The sequence below is a fragment of the Lates calcarifer genome, linkage group LG21 (genome assembly GCF_001640805.2).
Source record: "Lates calcarifer isolate ASB-BC8 linkage group LG21, TLL_Latcal_v3, whole genome shotgun sequence".
Lineage (NCBI taxonomy): Eukaryota > Metazoa > Chordata > Actinopteri > Centropomidae > Lates > Lates calcarifer.
This window is the reverse complement of record NC_066853.1, coordinates 19,421,930-19,440,620: the sequence shown is the minus strand read 5'-3', so window position 1 is coordinate 19,440,620 and position 18,691 is coordinate 19,421,930. Positions and strand designations below refer to the sequence as shown.

The following is an 18,691-nucleotide window of genomic DNA, read 5'->3' as shown; positions in this document are numbered from 1 at the left end:
GATGCTAAATATTGTCCGGTTCCAGCTTTTTAAACATAAAGATTAGCTGCTTTTCCCGGTTGCAAATTGAATTGAATTATTGTAAACTGTGCATCTTTGGGTTTTTGACTGTTAGTCAGACAAAACAAGGAATTAGTAAACAGTTTAGCGACATAGAGGTTAGTGCCACCTTAAAGATGGCCAGAGTTATCAGGGCAGGATACAACACAGTTCTGCCAGACCTGATAAGCATTACGGAGAAACCTGTCAGCAGGGCGTCATTCAAAGTGGATTAAGACAGAATTTCAACTATAACCTTGAGGGGTTTTTCCTGGCTTACGGACAGCATGACAGTGCCAAAGCTTATATTTTTATAATACAACGAGATCACAAGACCAGTGGGTCTGTGGAATTGTCAAGTCCAGTGCATTTAATTCTAAATGACAATTGACCTTCAGTGAATCAGTGATGACAGGACTGCAGCAAACCTCAGGCACACATGTCACAATCAGCCAACTGACCAAACTGGCTGATATGTTGGTCTATAGTACATTCCAGGTACAAGCGGCTGGCGTAGAAAAACGTCTGCTGTCTTAGAGTAGGTCAGTAGCAAGCTTCAATAACTGCATTCTGCTTTGCATTCTATTTACCATGTGCTATCAGCTGATACCTTATCAGCTCATAGTTGCATGTAGAACAGTTTTAGACACCCATAGTGTTTGAAACTATGAGGCGTTATTCCCTGACCTTCAGCTATGGCCATATACTCCATCTATATTCACTGACAACATCTAGTTTGTAGAAGATAATTGGATTTTGCTGCATGCTGGCGTGGCAATGGAGGGAGCATGGTTGGAGTAGATGGGGACATCCTTAGTAGGGGGTCAATGAACACAGCAGTGAGATCACCCACCACCCAGTCCTATCGCTAGCTCACACATGAACAGGAGGCAGCCACCCGTTTTATACAGACACATGCTGTGTTTTCCTGGATAAATCTCCTTTTTAAAATGCAAATGTGTTTGGAGTGCTCAGGCCAAAAGGACAAAGCTTCAACGTTTCTCTAGTCTTGCTCTGATAAAGAGTGTGTGTGTATGGGATGTATAGGTTAGTAAAAACAAGGGTACAATTATTTTTGTTCTACACAAAGACATTTGAGATGTTAAGACTGAGAAAAGATAGTTGCAGAGACAGAAAAAGCAACATAGAGCTTCTGAGTGTTTTCTTAATGCCATCATTAGATAAATAGTGGCCAGTGACCAGCATCACTAGGCTTTTCATCCCCAGTTTGACTACATGTTTCCCTGCTGAAGTCATGACCCTCTGATAGAAAATCAATCAATAGCCCTTTGCCTGTGACATGGTATCTAAAGACAGCACACAGACTTCTCTGGCTACTTCCTGCGATAAATTAGGTCTCTGTACTTTAAGACACTGATACAATGGGAGGCTCACCTAGCTTCGAATATATCACCTTTATAAAACTTCTCATATTTGCTTTTACAGTCTCCAAATGATATATAGAATGACATTAACATCTATGATGCAGTTATGTTGGACTACAATGGATGTGGGAATGTGTACCTAATAAACTGGCAATGCGATGTATGTTCTATATCCCATTTTGAAATGACTCCTTAACAGATGGCACAACTATTTTAATTAAAGGCATACATTAAAACGCATAATTCTAGATTTACTTGACACATCTGAAGCAAAAAAAAAAAAAAAAAACGTTGATTCTATATTGAATGCATGCCATGCAATTTGACTCCTGTTATCAACCCTGAGGAAATGTGCTGTCTCTACTGAGTGAAAAATTATCTGCATTCTCCCTTTGAAACTACACATACAGATGCAAACACACTGTAGTGAACAAGGCACTGAATCCAGAGTTTACGTAAGATCAGGAGAAATTGTTAACACCACAAAAACTAAATCTACGGCTTTAGGAATATGAAAAGTACGCAGTCAGTATTTTAAGATAGGATCTTCCAGCTGCTCTCAAGTGTTCATCTGAAATGGGCTTAAAAGGTCATTTCAGCATCAAGTATGTGAACTGAACCATTTTTTCAAAATATTAATTTAAGCAAATACTGTGCAGCTTACCTATGCCTGAAGTCTTTATTTCTGTCAGAGTTTGACAAAAGCAGCAGGAAAATGAGAGAGGAAGAGAAAGGAGAGGAAATGTTAGTTGTTAGTGAATAGAATTAATTAAAAGAGAATCATGACAAAACATTAGGTTTCTCGTCTACTCAAAACTGTCTTTGCTGGAATGGACGAAGAAATTAATCTTTTCCTGGAATGTCTTCTGTTAAGACCCCATTACATCCTCTTCAGCCTCTATCAGGGCCAAACTCCAGCTGATACAGGTGGATGAGAGAGGTAGGACCATCAATCCTGAGCCTTTAGGGCATTTCTGTCTATTTCAATCGACCTCGGTGGTTTATGATCTGTGTGCAAGCCCATCTGAGCTCATGGTTCTGAGTGAATGTTAGTGGGCTACTCCTCCGTTACCTGAGCTCCAGGACGCTGGTGACATTCCCCGTGGTGAAAATCCTCCTCACATAGTTGAAGTCCCCCACATATAGACTTCCATCTGAGCCACAAGCCAGAGCCACAGGGGCCAGCAGCTTGTTTCCGTCAGCGAGGCCATTACAGCTGGGGCAGGAGATGCTGCGCCTGCGCCCGTTCCCCATCACGCTGCCGATTACAGGAGGCTGCTGGGAGATGAAGACGTTCTCCCCATTCCCCATGTGAAGAATACCTGATGAGGGCACAGGAAAGAAACAAGTAACACCTGCAGCCTGTTTAGGTTGAGCAGTTTATAGAGTGCAGGCTCTATTTTCCCAAAATTGGCTGTAAGCAAAAAACCAAGTGCAGACTTGGTGAGCAAGTGAAAACTGGTTATGGCTGATTTTTGCAATTTAGGTAAGGGATGGACTTAAACAATAAGCAGTTAAATCCACTTTTCTAATCATCACTTGAAGCAGCAGAGTGTTTCCTAATAAGCTGGGAGATAAAGCCAGGCCAGCTTCTCCCGAGAAAAAACATCTTAGAGAGCTATAATTATATAGCATCCCGATAATGAATATACAGCATCCAAAATATGTTACCAAAGGAAGATGATGTCTCATTTCAAGTTGAATTTACATTTTCATAGGTACTAAAATTCCTGTCCATGTGTAATGGTGTGCACTGTTAGTTAGTATACAACCACAAAAATATGAAATGTGTTAACATTGTTAGTAACTGTTGACTGTACTTTATACCACAAAGGTTGCATCTAATTAGTTGTATTTAGATATGCTTGCATGTGTGTATTAATTCCACTTCTGCAATTTGTTTATACAAGACTTTTATTTAAATTTAAATTCCTGGGCAGTTTGAGACACATCTTGATTCTGCCATCTACACTTCCAGTGTAGAAAGCAGGTTTCAGGTCTGATGTGTAGAGATGCACAAAGGCCTTTATGAATATGTTTGCAAACTCCATGTCATAAGATTTAATCAATTAATTAAGATACCCACGCTGCTTGATGTGTGTGAAATAATGTGGTCAACATACCAACAAGCTTAAAATGGGATGCCTGCTGCATGTTGCCCTGTTTCTGCTGCATGGGTGAGAAACAGTTTGCTCATGCTAAGGCAGGCTGAGGGGCTATTCTAATGTTCTAGTGTTCTAATACTGGAAGTCAATGGCTCCTAGTGGTTTGAGATCGCTGAATGTATTTTAAAATGTATACTGGATGACAATTTCTAAGGAAACTGTAAGTCAACACACAGATGAGAATGTGTGTGTGCCCCTCTGCCAGCTGAAGCCATAAAAATTGCTCCATGTTTCTGGGTTTGCAATACAAGGTGGATGTAGTAGATGGAAACACAGGCACAATGTCACATCAAAACAACCAAAAAGCCCTTGGCACAAGTGGAATCTCTTGGGACTAGAAAAATTACCACACAGACATAATCACAAAAAATTGCCTTGCCGTAATTAAAAATGGCATTGTGCCTGCCTTCCTACCTTCACTGGCTTTGTGTACAAACAAAAATAGAGCAACATGAGTGCAGTTCATGTGCAGGCATTCAGGCAAGCACCCCCCCACACACACACACGCACCCAAAGTTTCCATTAGTGTTGCCAATCTACTCTTGGAAAATTTTCAGATATGTAAATGTAAAGATGTTCCTGCTGCCCAATCAATGTAATTATATTTGAAATTCAGCATCTGCATGTCTGCAGTAGATTTTCTGCTTCTGATGGTACTTGGTGACCTGAGTTCTTTGAGCAGCACAACATTTGGTCTATCAGAAAAGATCAGCCAAGCATTCCCTTCCTGGGACATGATTTAATCTTAGGGACTGCTGCTGCTGGGAGTAGCAGACTGATAGCAATTAAATTAGGGATGATTCTAAAAATGCTGGGCATGAATAAGGCATGGAGGTGCCAAAAAGGGGGATAGGGTGGAGGAGCTAGCAGTGGAGGTGATGTCGGGGCAAGTCGCAGCTCGCTCCCTCCTCCGGACAGCACATTCGGACTCAGCAGGTTTAGTGTGACAGATCCAAGTGCCACCTTCCTGAGCACTTTTCATATAAGTATGCCTCATCTCCTCTGATGAGCCCTTCCAGATACAGACAGGCTGTGAAACCTAGCTAGTGACAGGTGCAGCCCAAAGTTCTCCTCTCTGTATTCCTACTCCTGCCTTTCAAGAGTAATTTGTTGGCAATAAGAAAATTGACCCCCTCCCCTAAAAATGGACAGCAGTAATAAAAAAGTCAGATTTATCTGAGGCTACATGACACTGCTGTGTTAAAAAAAAAGCCTCAAAATTCTACAGACAGGAGAGACAATTCAATGTTACACTAAAAGCATCATTTAAGGCACTGGGTTGACATGATGGTACTTATCTGCACTCTTGGGCACATTCTGAATGATATGCAAAGTTGATTATTGAGTCCTGCTGAGATTTTATAAAACAAGTAAAAAAAACTGCCAGTTAAATGAGATGTTTGTTTCCAATGTAAATTAAATTAAAAAATCATCCAATTTTTGTGATAAACAGTGATCTGCATTATGCTGACACAGATTCTTAGAAAATTAAACTACAACTGCACTGGAACACAAATGAATTTACCTCACTGTGATATTTTGAAATTCAACAATTGAATAAATAATGTGTTAAAGTTAAGATTTCTTGCAGTATAAAATTATCTCATGGGTAGGTGTTTCAGTGAATGAATAACTGAGAATACAAATTAAAAAAGGATTAGTAGTTGACTCACCACTCTGGATATTTAAAGCATGGTGCTTGTCTATAGTCCATCCTCCCAGTTTGGAGGCTGTGGTTTCGTAGCCCTGTAGAACAGCCGTCCTCTTCTCCCATAGAATAAGATCTGGACATGACTCATACTCAAAACCCACAGATACTAGACAAAGAAGAAAAGATTAAACTGACATTAGTGAACCACATGTGCTCTGGATAAAAGAAGCAAAAATATGCCTTATATGCAATATATACTTTATCACTTACCAAATGCTTCAGACAAGCCATAGACCTTCTGGCTATAGACATCAGCCTTGTCCCACACAAAATCATAGGAGAGGTTGGGGGCTGCAGGAAACCACTTTCTGAACAGCCTGCCTTCCACAGCCACCATGAGGTGAACTTTCATCAAGTTGAAAGGGATTGCGGTGTGGGTGAGGGTCACCCTCAGGATTGACTTGTAGCCTGGGGTCCTGCTGCTTAAATAGGCCAGTTTCATATCTGTCCCTGGTATAGGCACTTCCTCCTGCAGAGACTATGGACAAAAAAACAAAAGCTTATCAATGACAAGAAGAAAACATGCCTCAGTATGTTTTTTTTTTTTTCATTCACGTTATCAATTTGTCATTCCTTTGGCCATAACCTTGTAGCCAAAAATTTTCAGAGCTTTGTCTCCAACAAAATATATGGACCCCAGGGGAGATTAGAAATATCAATTAGAGGACAATTATACTCATGTATTACACAGAAACCGATAAAAGATTTCTTAATTATGTACTCCAATGAGTATTTTTCATAACTGATTTAATAATAGCAGGTCCTTCATTAGTACATTAGCCACAACCCTGCAATCCATACAACAATGGCATCACAGGAGTGCCCTTGGGCTCAGAGCTTGCAACGTCTGGTAATATAAAAGTTAGTTTAGTAAAACACAATGTTAAAGCCTTAGGAAATTTCAACTGAGGTCAGACCTGAAACCTCTTGATGATACAATAGTAGGTCAGCACTCAGACAATGTACAGTGTTCGCATTTAGGATCAAGGGTCGACAGCACAGGTTTGGTTGACCAACTCCTCTCTGCTCTAATTAAGTCACCTCTCGTTGCCTGTCTCCACAGTACAGAACAAGATGACAATTAAAACAACTACCCAAAGCAACACTGGTCAGAGGACATGTCAGTTGTGATCTGTTTCTTGTTAAATGTTCACAGATTGTAGCTATGCCTGATCAGAATTTCCTTTTATAAGGACAAGTATAATTTGGATGATGTTCCCGTGCAGTGCGATTACAGCTCAAGGAACAGCAAAGACAAGGCTGCTATAAATAGATTGGACTGCATACTAAATTCACTGATATGCCATAAATCTTATGAAGCAAACTGGGAGACAAAGTAATTAGAGAAGGGCACAAAGATGCCTCCTAGACATACAGTAGCCACACACACAGCTGCACACTCAAGTCCATGCAACTGTGTGCTTGTACCAACAAGACACATGCTCATGTAGACAGATATCAAAATATATACAGTCATGAAATGTAAAAGCAAATCTTCTCTAGTGGTCCTTGCATGCTTTACCTGGGAGACTATGACCCAAGAGAAATTAAAAATGTCTAGGTTTTTTTCTGTGTGCGAGGTAATCATCATCACTCTACAGCGAGACAGTACAATACACACTGTAAATCGTCCAAGTTCCACAGACCAATTACCCTAGAGAGATAAAATCACAGGACTGCCCAAAGCCAGAGTTACTATTACACTTGTGCTTGATGAATAGTCTTCATAGTCTCTCCTAGATGTGTGGCATGAATCATTTGAGAGGAGAGACCCATGCAGATCACAACCTGCAGGGCAGTGGAGAAGGCGAGCAGCGGAGTATCACCTGGATTTCGGGTACAACGGTCCCCCTTTCGGAACAGGAGCCGGCGAATGCCGTGAGCGGAGCTGGGGACACCACGGGGCTGGGTCTGGTAAAGCTGCTGAGGTCACAGCTGGGGATGTCATTCTCCTCATGCCGCATGACGATGGTATCCATGACAAAGAAGCGTCCCCATGGCAACCAGAGAGTGTGCTCCTGGGTGATGAATGGAGCTCGCTCAAAGTGCAGGGCTATGGCTATGCCCCCATTGGTCACCAAGTCAAAACTGGAACACAGACATGCACAATGTCAGAGAGGATGAATGTGGATTCATATAGAGTGAGGATGAAATATATTCTTCACAAAAATACTGTAAGCACTGCATGTAATCTGTGGTGTGTGTTGAGGATTAAACCATGCCACAATTTGTTGTGAATATAATGAATTTTTTTTTCTAATTAAATGTTGTTGTAACAGATCCAACAGTAATACATTCTCTTTTTAATAAATGAAAGCTAAGAAAAGATGCTGTTTCATTATTTTGCATTATCTTTCAGACACACACAGACTGAAAAAACAATAGGATGACTGATAACATAGGATGACAGAAGCACATCTTTTAATCAATGCCCTAATCTGTAGATTTTATTAGAGGAAAATAGCAGATGCATGCTTTGAGTTCAGACATGACTGTTTCACCCCCGTGCGCATGTAATGCATTGCTCCTGTGCTCACATTTATATGTGAGAGAGAGAGATTTGTGCTGCAGGATGGAGGCAGCCGCCACTTCTCTATCGATTCCTTAGACGAAGGCTGTCCACTCTAACATCAGTCTAAAAGCCCTGCAATGCAATCCCATCTACTGTTGCATTAAAGGGCCTCTGCCTCTGGACTGACCTGAGAGGGTCTTGGTAAACAAGCTGAGCTCTGGCGATTTCATCACCCCTAACTGCTGCATGGTGACAACATCATGCCTGCATGTGCACTGGACCTCTGCAGCTCTTGTCACTTCTTTCTAAGAGCCAATTAGCACCTGGTCACCTACAGGCTCCTGGGACAGGGCCTCATCCTCACATGGGAAGCATCATTTCCAAATTACAGGTAAAGAAGCAGGTCCAAATAGTGCCCTCTAAACTAGGCAACCTCCCTCTTGGTTTAAGCTCCTATATAAAGAATCTGCTCAGTCTAACTTCCCTTGAGGGTAAACATCTGATTGGCTGTGGCGATAAACAATGGTTTGTTCCGCCCTTGGTGTTTTGCCCTTGGCTGGGTGTGAGTCGAGTGAGTTTGCTCAGCAGTACAGAGGCTGCAGAGCTGATGGAGGCTCTGATAGTACTACCCTTGTGCTGCCGTGATCCGTCAGCGGCCATGCAGCTGTAGCCGGTCAGTCTGCATGACACCTGGCTGGCTCAAGCCATGCATGCTCAAAACACTTCTGGACAGATACCCATGGGCAGCATGGCCAATCGATGATGAGATTCACTGGCTGTTATCAATCATGACAACAGCCTTAAGCCATGTGACAAAACTTATTACGCTACCTACAACAGCCTTGCTAGCTTGTGCCCTTAGGAAATGCATCAAGCTCAAAGAGTTAACCCTGCCAATGAACTTGGCATGCCTCATACAAATTATACACAATCATTTCTCAGCTAATGTATATTTATAATGAACAGGGCTGTATCTACTTGAAATTAAAGTGAGTCAAGGACACAGCAAGAGTTAGGGGTTAAGAATGAATAAGAGCTGTATGGAGAGGCTGAGCTAATAGATGTGGTGGGCACTTTATGTATGATTAAAATATATGGGTGAAAGTATAAAGGGATGAAAATAAAATAGCAAATAATAGTAATTTAATAGTAATAAGTGACATCTGAAATGTGGCTATTATACAGGGCCATTTTGGGTCATTATGATGGATCTTTTAAAAAAAACTGTCAAGTCATCAAGTGTGTATTGGATTTCCCATATATATCATGGCACCTATAGAGGTCCTTGCAAGCACCTAATAATGTAATAAGATGAGATCCATGTCAGCATTTACTCATTATTGGAGAAAAGCATAAAAGGGAATGGGTCTGTCTCAATGCTCAGCCAGTCAGAAAATGGCTACACAGCTGTAAAGAAACTAAACTAACCTCTTTTGTTTAGGCCAGAAAACTTTTCAAGATAGTAGAAAAGGTAATTTAAAAAACTAAGCCCTTAGACAATAAAGAACACATCATAAAAATGAGTTGAGACAGCTTTCCTATTTCTAAGTGGCTGAACAGGTGCATTTCTGATTTCACGCTGCACTGAGCGTGTTTACAGTGATTGCAGGGGAGTTGCAGGAGACTGGGCATGTTTACAGGGGAACCTGGGAGATGGAGTAGTGTTTACACATATGCTGGAAGGGAGAAAAGAGTATGGAGCTTTTGCGAGGGAAAAACAGAGTGATGCATAAGAAAAATGGGACACGCATAAATGGGAAAAGGATTGAGATAAGGGAAGCCAGTGCAGTGGAAAGGACATGAGACCTGGGCTCAAGCAAAGCACAGTAAATAAGTGAAAGAGTGGTGCCCAGAAAGGAAAGGCTTAAGGGCAGCGAGAGATTAGAGGAGGAAGAGCATGGAGGGATGGAGAGCAGATGAAATAAGTGAGGATGGTGAAGATGATGAGGGGGAGATGAGAGATTTTTGTAAAACTAGGAAGAAAGGAAACTGACAAGAAGATGGAAGGAATGAGCAGAAGCAAGAATAATCAAGATCAAACCGGCGGCAAAAATGTGGGCCTTTAGAGTGTCGGTGACTGATAAAAGTGTCAGGAGGAAGTGGGGCTTGGAGAGCAAACACCAATTCATGCTGTGCTCTGATAGAGGGGCTTGGTTTGTCACAAAGCCTTACTAACACTGACTACCATGAGAAATACAGGGGATTGGAGGCTGAGAGTGTGTACTGTATGTGTGTGCAAACTGATCCAAAACCCATATTCAGAAAAGAACAGAAGCTATAGAGACAATATTACCCAAAGTTTTCCTCTCAGGTGTTTTGCTTTCACTCCAAGAAACACATAGAAACCAGTCTGAGGTTTTTGTCTGTATTTCTCTGAGAAACTCTCCTGGTGCCAAAGCAGCTGGCTTAGAGTCGCTCAAAGAAAACCACACAGACAACTTTTTCCACTTGTTTTTTTTTTTTTTTTTTTTTTTTTTTTTTTTTAGAACACTTCACCACAACAGTTTATCTTTCTCCAAAAGGCTTCTAGTGGTGCTGTAATGAATCAACAAGAAGTTAGATGATGACTTTATTGACAAGGCTACCCGTCTCTTGCAGAGGCAGAAGATATGTGGAATTGCCTGAGGAAGACAGTGGTAATGATCTATGTCGATCATTGCCTTTAGTTTATATCATTTTACATTTATGTATGTAGTTTTAAAACAACCACATAAATAATTAAGGTTAGGGAGTTATTTTTTCACCCATGACATTGATGGCAAATAAAATATTTTAAACTAGAGCAAGATAGGATAAAGATGCAAAACAAATTAATTACAGGTCTGTGGCCCAAACTTAAATGTCTCACTTAATTCTCTAAATCCTCCATTGTCAAATAAATAATGTCCATCTGCACTATGTTTCATAGCCCCAGTGAGCTGCTTTGAATTGGCATATTTTATTCTTTCCCCTCCCCTGCTGCTACTGAAGCATAACTTATGAGTGTACCAGAAGGGCTTTGTTTGATTTCTCTGGGAATTGAGCCGAGAACTCCAAAATTGGACCAAATGAAAGCACAAAGCAGATCAATAGCGGCACAGTTTGCAGTGGCAACTGTGTTTTTTTCCTGCCATCATTAGAATTGTGCACAGCTAAACAACAGTATTTGACAATAATATAAATATCATTGTCACATCTCTGCACTGCATATTTAGGGAGGAGTTAGCGGCATTTTCATTCCTTGTTTCTGTGTGTCTGTGTGTGTGTGTGTGTGTGTGTGTGTGTGTATGTGTGTACATATGATTGAGTGGACAAATTCTGGTTTGAAAGCATCGCTGTGAAAACTTTTTTGGCATTGTGAGGACATTTTGGCCACTCCTCACAACTTCAAAGTGCTGTTTGAGGGTGAAGACTTGGCTTTAAGGTTCACATTACAGTTTAGGTGTAGGTTAGTGTTATGGTTAGGGCATTTATTTGTGATGAATAAGGTCAGGAAAAGGGCCTAAGAAATGCATTGAATCAATGAGTGTCCTCACAACTATAGTGAGACCACCATGTGTGTATATGCGTGTGTGCATGTGTGTTGATAGAAGAGTGCTCTTACCTTCCATCCTGCCTGGTAATTGTGTAACCATAGGATGGGTTGCTGATGAAACTGATGTTGACTCCAACCAGCGGTGTTCCATCCGAGGTTACTACTTGTCCACGAATGACACAAGCATGACTGTATGGGAGTGAGAAGGACCAACACAGTTACAACGATGGAATACTTTTAGACCAGACTTACTACTTACACATAGATACACCAGTGCAAATAAATACAAGCCAAAAACAATAGTAGTGCAGTAAACCTGTAAATCAGAGGTGGTATTGTATTACATTACAATGTATATTTCTTTGTTTTTAATGTAACACCTTCCTGACTTAGTGTACTTAGTGTAGTTGTATAGCACTGGATTGTACAGGTGTGGCTATCAGTAGTCCAATGTACACAACACTAATATAAATGAAAAGTATAGCAAAAAAAAAGATACAGTGTGTATGGTTGTTATCAAAAGGAAATACTGCACACAATAAAAGCAAACAGCCACAACAGAAACAGAACAAACTAACACCTCCTAGGTTGTCTCCAAGGGTTTTCTATCCAGAATGAGGATAATGAGATAAGGAAGCTTTACTCTGCTTTTGCTCTAATTAAAAAAAAAAAAGAGGATTTATCTTTTCCATTATGGAATGCAAGAGAGGGAAATAATAGGACTGCAGATCGCAAGACCTGCTTGGCTGGTTATCAAGACCTCGACAGATTTCCAAACTGACATCAAGTCTCCAGAAGCTGCATAAATTAGATCTGATCATCAGTCCCCACCAATCAATAGTGGGAAGTCATCCAAATTCAACCCCTAATCTTACTGAACTGATGAGTTCAGACCTTGCTGTATCACATCTCCCTTGTTGAGTTCTGCCCTCATCATTAACAAGGCCCAACTCATGGTCAGCCATCGTTTCTGTAGTCGTTTGCAAAAAATTGGTCCCCTAACAAATGCCTTACTGCCACTTCTTCATTAGACCATGGCTATTTTTAATACATTTGGGTCTTAAACACTGCCACGTACTGGAAACAATTAACACTAGCGTGTTAGTAGCTGCCCTCAACATGTCCTTACCACAGGCAAGATCATTCACCCCACACTATCCTGGTCCCCAGGAACCCAGTTTTATGTTAATTAGGCCGGGTCTCCTTCAGAAGACCTTGGCTGTCCACCACTACACTGTAAACAAGCAAGGAGATACTGCTCTGAATCCTTGGGCTTACACCCAAAGATCTATCTAGATGCATTTACATAGAATTACTACTAAAGTTAACCCAGCACTGGCCTGGCTGTCTACGATTAATCATTCATGCTGGCAGTTTATTTTAGAGACTTGTTTGAAGAGGCAATCATCCACATTTTCTTCAGATGGAGCTGTGAAAGTGGAACTATCTCCTTCCTGCCTCTGTGAACCACATGGGGAGATGATTCCTCGCAGTCAAGACAAATGATTTAAATATTGACATCAAATATAACCGAAAGAAAGAGCAGCAAAGGAATCATGAAGCGTTTGCTGCAGAAACTTCCCCCTGTGAGATTTCACTCGTCCAAGAGAATTCACAAAGTCGAAAGGGACTTCACAATATCTCTAACCTCCAGTTTATCGTACATCATCCACAGAGGCCAGAGTGAGGACATGTTGTGAAAAATAAACAGGTAAGGCCCCTGGACTCAGCAGGAAATCATCTCTGGTTTAGCTACTTTTAAGAGGGAGTATTACAGATAACAAGACTTAGTCCAGTGCAGTCTTGCAGTGGGTTTTGCCACATATGTTTGTTACCTGTGAAGGGAGTACCCCTCACTGCTTCACTAATTTTTGACATGAAGAACGAACATCATTCTGTACAAACTCTCTATTCCATGTCACCACTGTGTTCACAAATTCAGTATCTAACCTTTCTAAGTGAGGTTGAGAGTCTAAGTTGCCGTTAGATTAAGTTTTTTGGATACGGTACAGTAAGAGAAAAGGAGGGCCAATATCACAACAGTGATTCATGGAAAATTCTACTTTTATATTAATGTACCACAAACTGCCTGTTTTAACAGAGGTAGGTGTGATGCACAGAAAACAAATGACCGTTAATGAAACTGAACAACCGCTAGTGAAAAAAGTCACACATAAATAACACAAACATAATACAGTTACACAGTATAAATATGTTTCAAATTTGGAAAATAGGCCCCCTTACCAGCATGTAATTGTGAGGAAACTACCCTGCTCAGTAGTGCTTCAGACAAAATAAAAAATGCATGCCAGACTTAAGTATAGAGAACTTTCAATGAGCCAGGCTAATAAATGGTACCATCACCACAGAAGCAACAAAAACATCATTACCCACACAAATGACTTGATTATAGGGTAAACCCTGCTGCAAATATAAGCATGTCATTGCAGCCCTCTCTTTCACTGCCTGTACGTTATCCAGAGCACTGTAGAGTGTAAAATGAGGAGACATCAAGGTAAATTTTTAGCTCTTCAAATATATAATGCTGCTAAAAGGGATGGTGCACAGTGAGAAGAAAACAAACAAGAGATTTTCTGACACTAATGGCCTAATGCTAATAAAAGAGTTATAAATAAAATAATAAAAGTGCAAGCCTGTAAATGAAGCGAATGGCTTCTGCCTTGCTATTATAAGCCAGCTATCAATCTTTGCCCAAATTGTTCCATGGACAAAATCCCTGTTTACTATTCTAGTCAGCAGCCACTGCTGAGCCTTGGCAGTCACTTGTATTATGTGTTATGGTGGAGAGTCGAGACATTTTATGCAGTGGCAGATGCTTTATTCAGTGGCACCTTTGCAGCTTTTTGTGGTGGGAAACATCAGAAATAGCACTCCAACATGTCTACTAGCATGAGGAAGTGGTTAGTGGATCAATAAAGAGATGATCAGGTGACGGGGGCAGGCATATCAGGAAGATGCTAAGACCATGCCTGTAAGGCTCATCTGAAGCCCAGAGCCCCCTGTCATAACCGCTCATATCTGTCAGTGGGTGGGGAATGAATACCAAGCATGAATAATAGATTACCACTGATATTTTTAGGTGAGCTGAAGCCTCCAATCTTGCAGCTCATCTCTGGATTCTTGATTTTACTTATTTATGGCTGCATCTTCTTGTGAGAGAGACAAGAGTATTACTCAACCCTCTACGCCTCTTCCTCTGTCCAGTGAAGAACTGCAAAATGTTGAGTGGTTCTTGAAAGCCAGAAAAATGTCAATGAGGGAAAATGTCACTAAGTGTATTACAAGTGCTTTTCTCAAGTATTGGCTGACACTACCACAAAAAGTTCAAAAACAGGCAGAGTTTGAATTTGACGACAGTTGATTTATGGAATTTTTTTTTCTTTTCTGACTGCAGGCTGAGTGACTACAGATGCCTCTCTGAAAGAATAAAAGAGCAACATGCTGAATAGGGACAGATGAAAACATGTTGTACTGCAGTGATGTAAGATGAACAGCATTAGGCAAACAGCCTATCTTAACAAGTGCTCAATATTGAGATGTGTTAATGATTATACTAACGGAAATGATCCTGGGACACTTTCGAAATTGATTTTCCCTAAAAGTATAAAGCAACAGCTCTGCTTGACTATAGTGATGTCTTAAAACCTCAACCTTATGCCATCATCTTGAAAAAATACATAAGTAAAAATTTCCTCAAATAGCAACTCTGTGCTGTGAAGTTTGTTGGATTTGTCGTCCAATTTTGACACCATTCTGCAAATTTGAAAATATTCTCAACTTATTGTGCTCACTGTTTTGTTTTGATGGTTTGTTGCACAGGAGTATAATAAGCCAAGATGAGAGAGATCCATAAGCAAGTGGGATGCAAATAAGGTGACACAGCATCACAAGCGATTAAAGATGAAAAGAGAAGGAGACAAAGGGAACGCGAGGCAGGGGAATCTTATGGGACTTTGACAGCCATCCTGCCTGATATGAAAGCATCTCAGATTCCACGGCTGGGGTGTCGTGACGTGAGCTCTGCCTCTGGGAGTGGGCCTCAGATGGATTACAGTAAGAGTAATCACAATACATGAATATGAGATGCCTTTCTTGCCAGGGGATGCTCTTTGCTTTTTGCCACATTCTATGTTCGTCCATCACCATCTGTCCATCATCCTTCTAGCGATGCATGCCACCAGTCCCTGCCCATTTCAGCCTCCATTGCCTATAGCTGCCTCCCTCACACAGATATTTTGGTCTGGGTTTTAAAAAAAGCAAACATTTTACATTCACTAAGATCTGTCAGTGCAATAACCATAGCATTGTAATTGCACTGGCCTACATTAATAATGAAAGCCAATGATTGATTTGTGCTTGAACCTGAAAAGTCATTACTTGTGTGAGGCTGGTTTTAATGTAAATTCAAAATGGATCACTTTTACATCTAATGGAAGTGAGCAGAGCTACACAACTGTGTATACAATCAAAGTCAAGCATCCTGAGCAGCTGAATTAAAATGTGAAACATATTAAATCCAGTGATTACTAATTTAACTGACTCAACTGAATGGAGTATGATCTCACAAGAAACTGAGGCATGAAAGACCGATGATGATGTAGAAAAAAGAGAATTCAATTTAATATTGATGTCAAAATCCCTTCCCAGGAGAATAATAGCTTTAATCTGGTTACAGAGTGTCACACTGGGTGGTGTCTGGTGAGAGTAATGCACTAGTCACTCACTTGCCATCGAAGGGGTTGGCTCCAGGGATGATGTGGGTGCTGTCCCTGCCAACCAGGAAGCGCACACGGTCATAGAAAGTCTGCAGGTTGTTCTGTGTGGAGGACAGCTGTGTCTCCTGGATGATGTCCAGGGGGTCCGGGGAGCCCACACACAGAGAGGTGGTGTGACAGGTTGCTTGCAGACAGCAGTCTGGATCCATGCAGTCCACCAGACCATCTGACAAGTTCAAACAAGTCACACATACATGCTCTCATTAAACAACTGCCTGGATACACACCTGGCAAAAGAAACTAAGCATATATATATATTTAATTCACTAGGGCATTAATAATCTTGACTACTGTTTTACTACATGACTGGAGCCACGTCATGTACATTTCATCTTGGAGAACATTCAAACACCTCTAGCAATGCTTGTGGTTCTCTATCTGTAATTTAGATGAAATAATACAAGACAGAAAGAGCTGCTGTGCAATGCACTTTACTTTGCTGAAGTGGGTCATTGGACTCCCTACCCTTTGCTTTCAGGGGCCTATCTGGCCAGATGGGTGATAAAAATAAACCCTGCTGTCAGGAGTCAGTCAAATCCCCAGCAGCACCCAGTCTTTGCCACTGAGAGCCCTGTGGTCCCCACACAGTGATGGGGAGACAAACAGCCCCTGCATAAATAAGGGATGCTAGCGCATAACTGAAGCCCAGAATGAGGTCTGGAAGAAAGGAAGTCACGTCTCCCACTTGGCCTCAGGAGTGGTGCAGCCCCCCGGCTGGCTCTGTGTGTGTGCCTGGCTCTGCTTGGGGCTAGTTAGAGGGCAGAGCAGGGACTTCCTCCTGGGGCCAACGCATGCTTGGGGCTGTGGGCCAGCTAGTCTGCTTTTTTAATAAAATCTTGTTGTCCAGGTGACTGACTCTGAGCCATTCCTCATCCTCACCTGCATAAGAGTACAACTGAGCCTGGAAAGCATATAGCAGGTACAGTACACTCTCAAGCACAAAGGTGTTTAATTCTATAGTCAAATCATGTCTTGTTAAGAATCCCTGTTGATGCTCGGCCAGTGTCAGAAGGTACTGTGGTGTGTTGTTTGTGATTTTACCTCCATCGTTGTCCTTGACATCACTGCAGGCAGTTTCCATAGAGGTGTCACAGCCAGTGCCCCTCCAGCCCAGCTGGCACACACAGTACCAGCCATTGTTACCCAGAGTGCACCTACCATTTCCATTGCACAAACCAGGACAGCCCTCTGTGTAACAAAAAAGGACAAAGACAGAGGTCAGCACAGAATATCAAATAAAGCAGGTTAATGGGAAATAGATGAACAGTACAGTGTACTGTTGTTTGTGAACAAACTCCACCAGTAAAACAATGGTAACAATGCAGCTTGTTGATGACAATGGCTTGTTGCTGAGATTTACCTGGCAGCAATAGAAAAAAGTCACTTTAAGATTTTAAATGGGCGACAGTGGCTATAATGACTCTCAGCAGAAGTTGATTAATATGATACACCTTTGTGTGAAGCTTCTAATATCCCTTTGCAGTAAAATCAGATAAGAAGGATCTTCTAAATCAATATTCACTCATTACTACAGTAGATTGGCCCTGCATATCTGTGCTACTACAGCTGGGTAATGAGAGCAGTGGTGTATATGCTGGCATTCTTGTACATAATTGGATCCGTTTTTATGTGATTTTCGAGTGTGACCATCATTATGATCATAGAATTACTACTGTCATCTGCATAGAGGAATGAGCTGCAAACAAACTACATTAGTTATTGAAAAAAGATCTATATCAGTACTTGCCCTCTTTTTTGATAAACTGTCTCCAGACTCTTCTAAGAAATCGATAAGATTATCCCTTCAGGGAAAGTGTGTGTTCTGTCATTAACAGAAGGAAAATGCAAAATAAAATAGCAGGAAGTGGGTAAGACTGAGCTCAATAGCATTATGCAGGGGAGGGCTGTGCTTGCACTAACTGTATTCCCAGGCATGTAACCCTAGGGGAGCTAAAAGCAGGCTGGAGCAGAACGACAGGTGAAACATTCCTCTGTTTCTTTCTGGATAGGTCTTCACAAGGGCACAGATCAGAGGATTATCTCGCCCATTTTTCTGGGGCTGTTTGGAATTTATCTGGTACCTTATGATTCGTATCCACTCACTGAAGCGGAGGCAGAGGGTAACATCTCAGGATATCAAACGTACAAGTCTGTCACAGTTTGTGTTGTTAACAAGCTGTCTTGATAGAAAGAATGCTACGCTGACCCATTTTATCAACTAGAGAGACTGGGGCGGCTGTCTCGATGCTCTTACATCACACAAGGAGAAAAGGAGTGGGAGACTGAGAGAGCGAGAAAGAGGGTAGAGAGACCGACGCGGTGAATGGGAGACACGCATTAAAGGGAGGAAGATCAGTTGAAGGAAGAAACAGCAATGAGAAAGAAACAGAGAGAAGTATTTAGGAAGATAAATGGGTATTACAGATCACATCGTCAGCTGAGTAATGCATCAGCTGCATTTTGATTGTTGAAATACAGAGCAAGAACAGTATCATGACAGGAGTTATAACACAACCATGACTCACAGTCCACATTTATACATATTATTGCACATTTATGCCTTAGAATT

At 41.3% G+C, this 18,691-nt stretch overlaps 1 protein-coding gene across 4 annotated transcripts in view; it reads right to left on the bottom strand.

Moving 5' to 3' along the window:
* Positions 1 to 18,691, bottom strand: part of tenm4 (teneurin transmembrane protein 4) — a 194,556-nt gene that overhangs the window by 31,621 nt on the left and 144,244 nt on the right. For 2 of the 4 annotated variants that reach the window (XM_018665540.1, XM_018665541.1), the window contains 8 exons: positions 17,164 to 17,310; positions 16,072 to 16,288; positions 11,396 to 11,515; positions 7,127 to 7,388; positions 5,511 to 5,778; positions 5,263 to 5,406; positions 2,497 to 2,746; positions 2,089 to 2,109 (listed from right to left, as the gene is read on the bottom strand). In XM_018665540.1, coding sequence (XP_018521056.1) covers positions 2,089 to 2,109; positions 2,497 to 2,746; positions 5,263 to 5,406; positions 5,511 to 5,778; positions 7,127 to 7,388; positions 11,396 to 11,515; positions 16,072 to 16,288; positions 17,164 to 17,310 — 1,429 coding nt within the window. The remainder of the gene's footprint in view (positions 1 to 2,088; positions 2,110 to 2,496; positions 2,747 to 5,262; positions 5,407 to 5,510; positions 5,779 to 7,126; positions 7,389 to 11,395; positions 11,516 to 16,071; positions 16,289 to 17,163; positions 17,311 to 18,691) is intronic. The other 2 variants (XM_018665543.1, XM_018665544.1) reach the window with 1 other exon arrangement.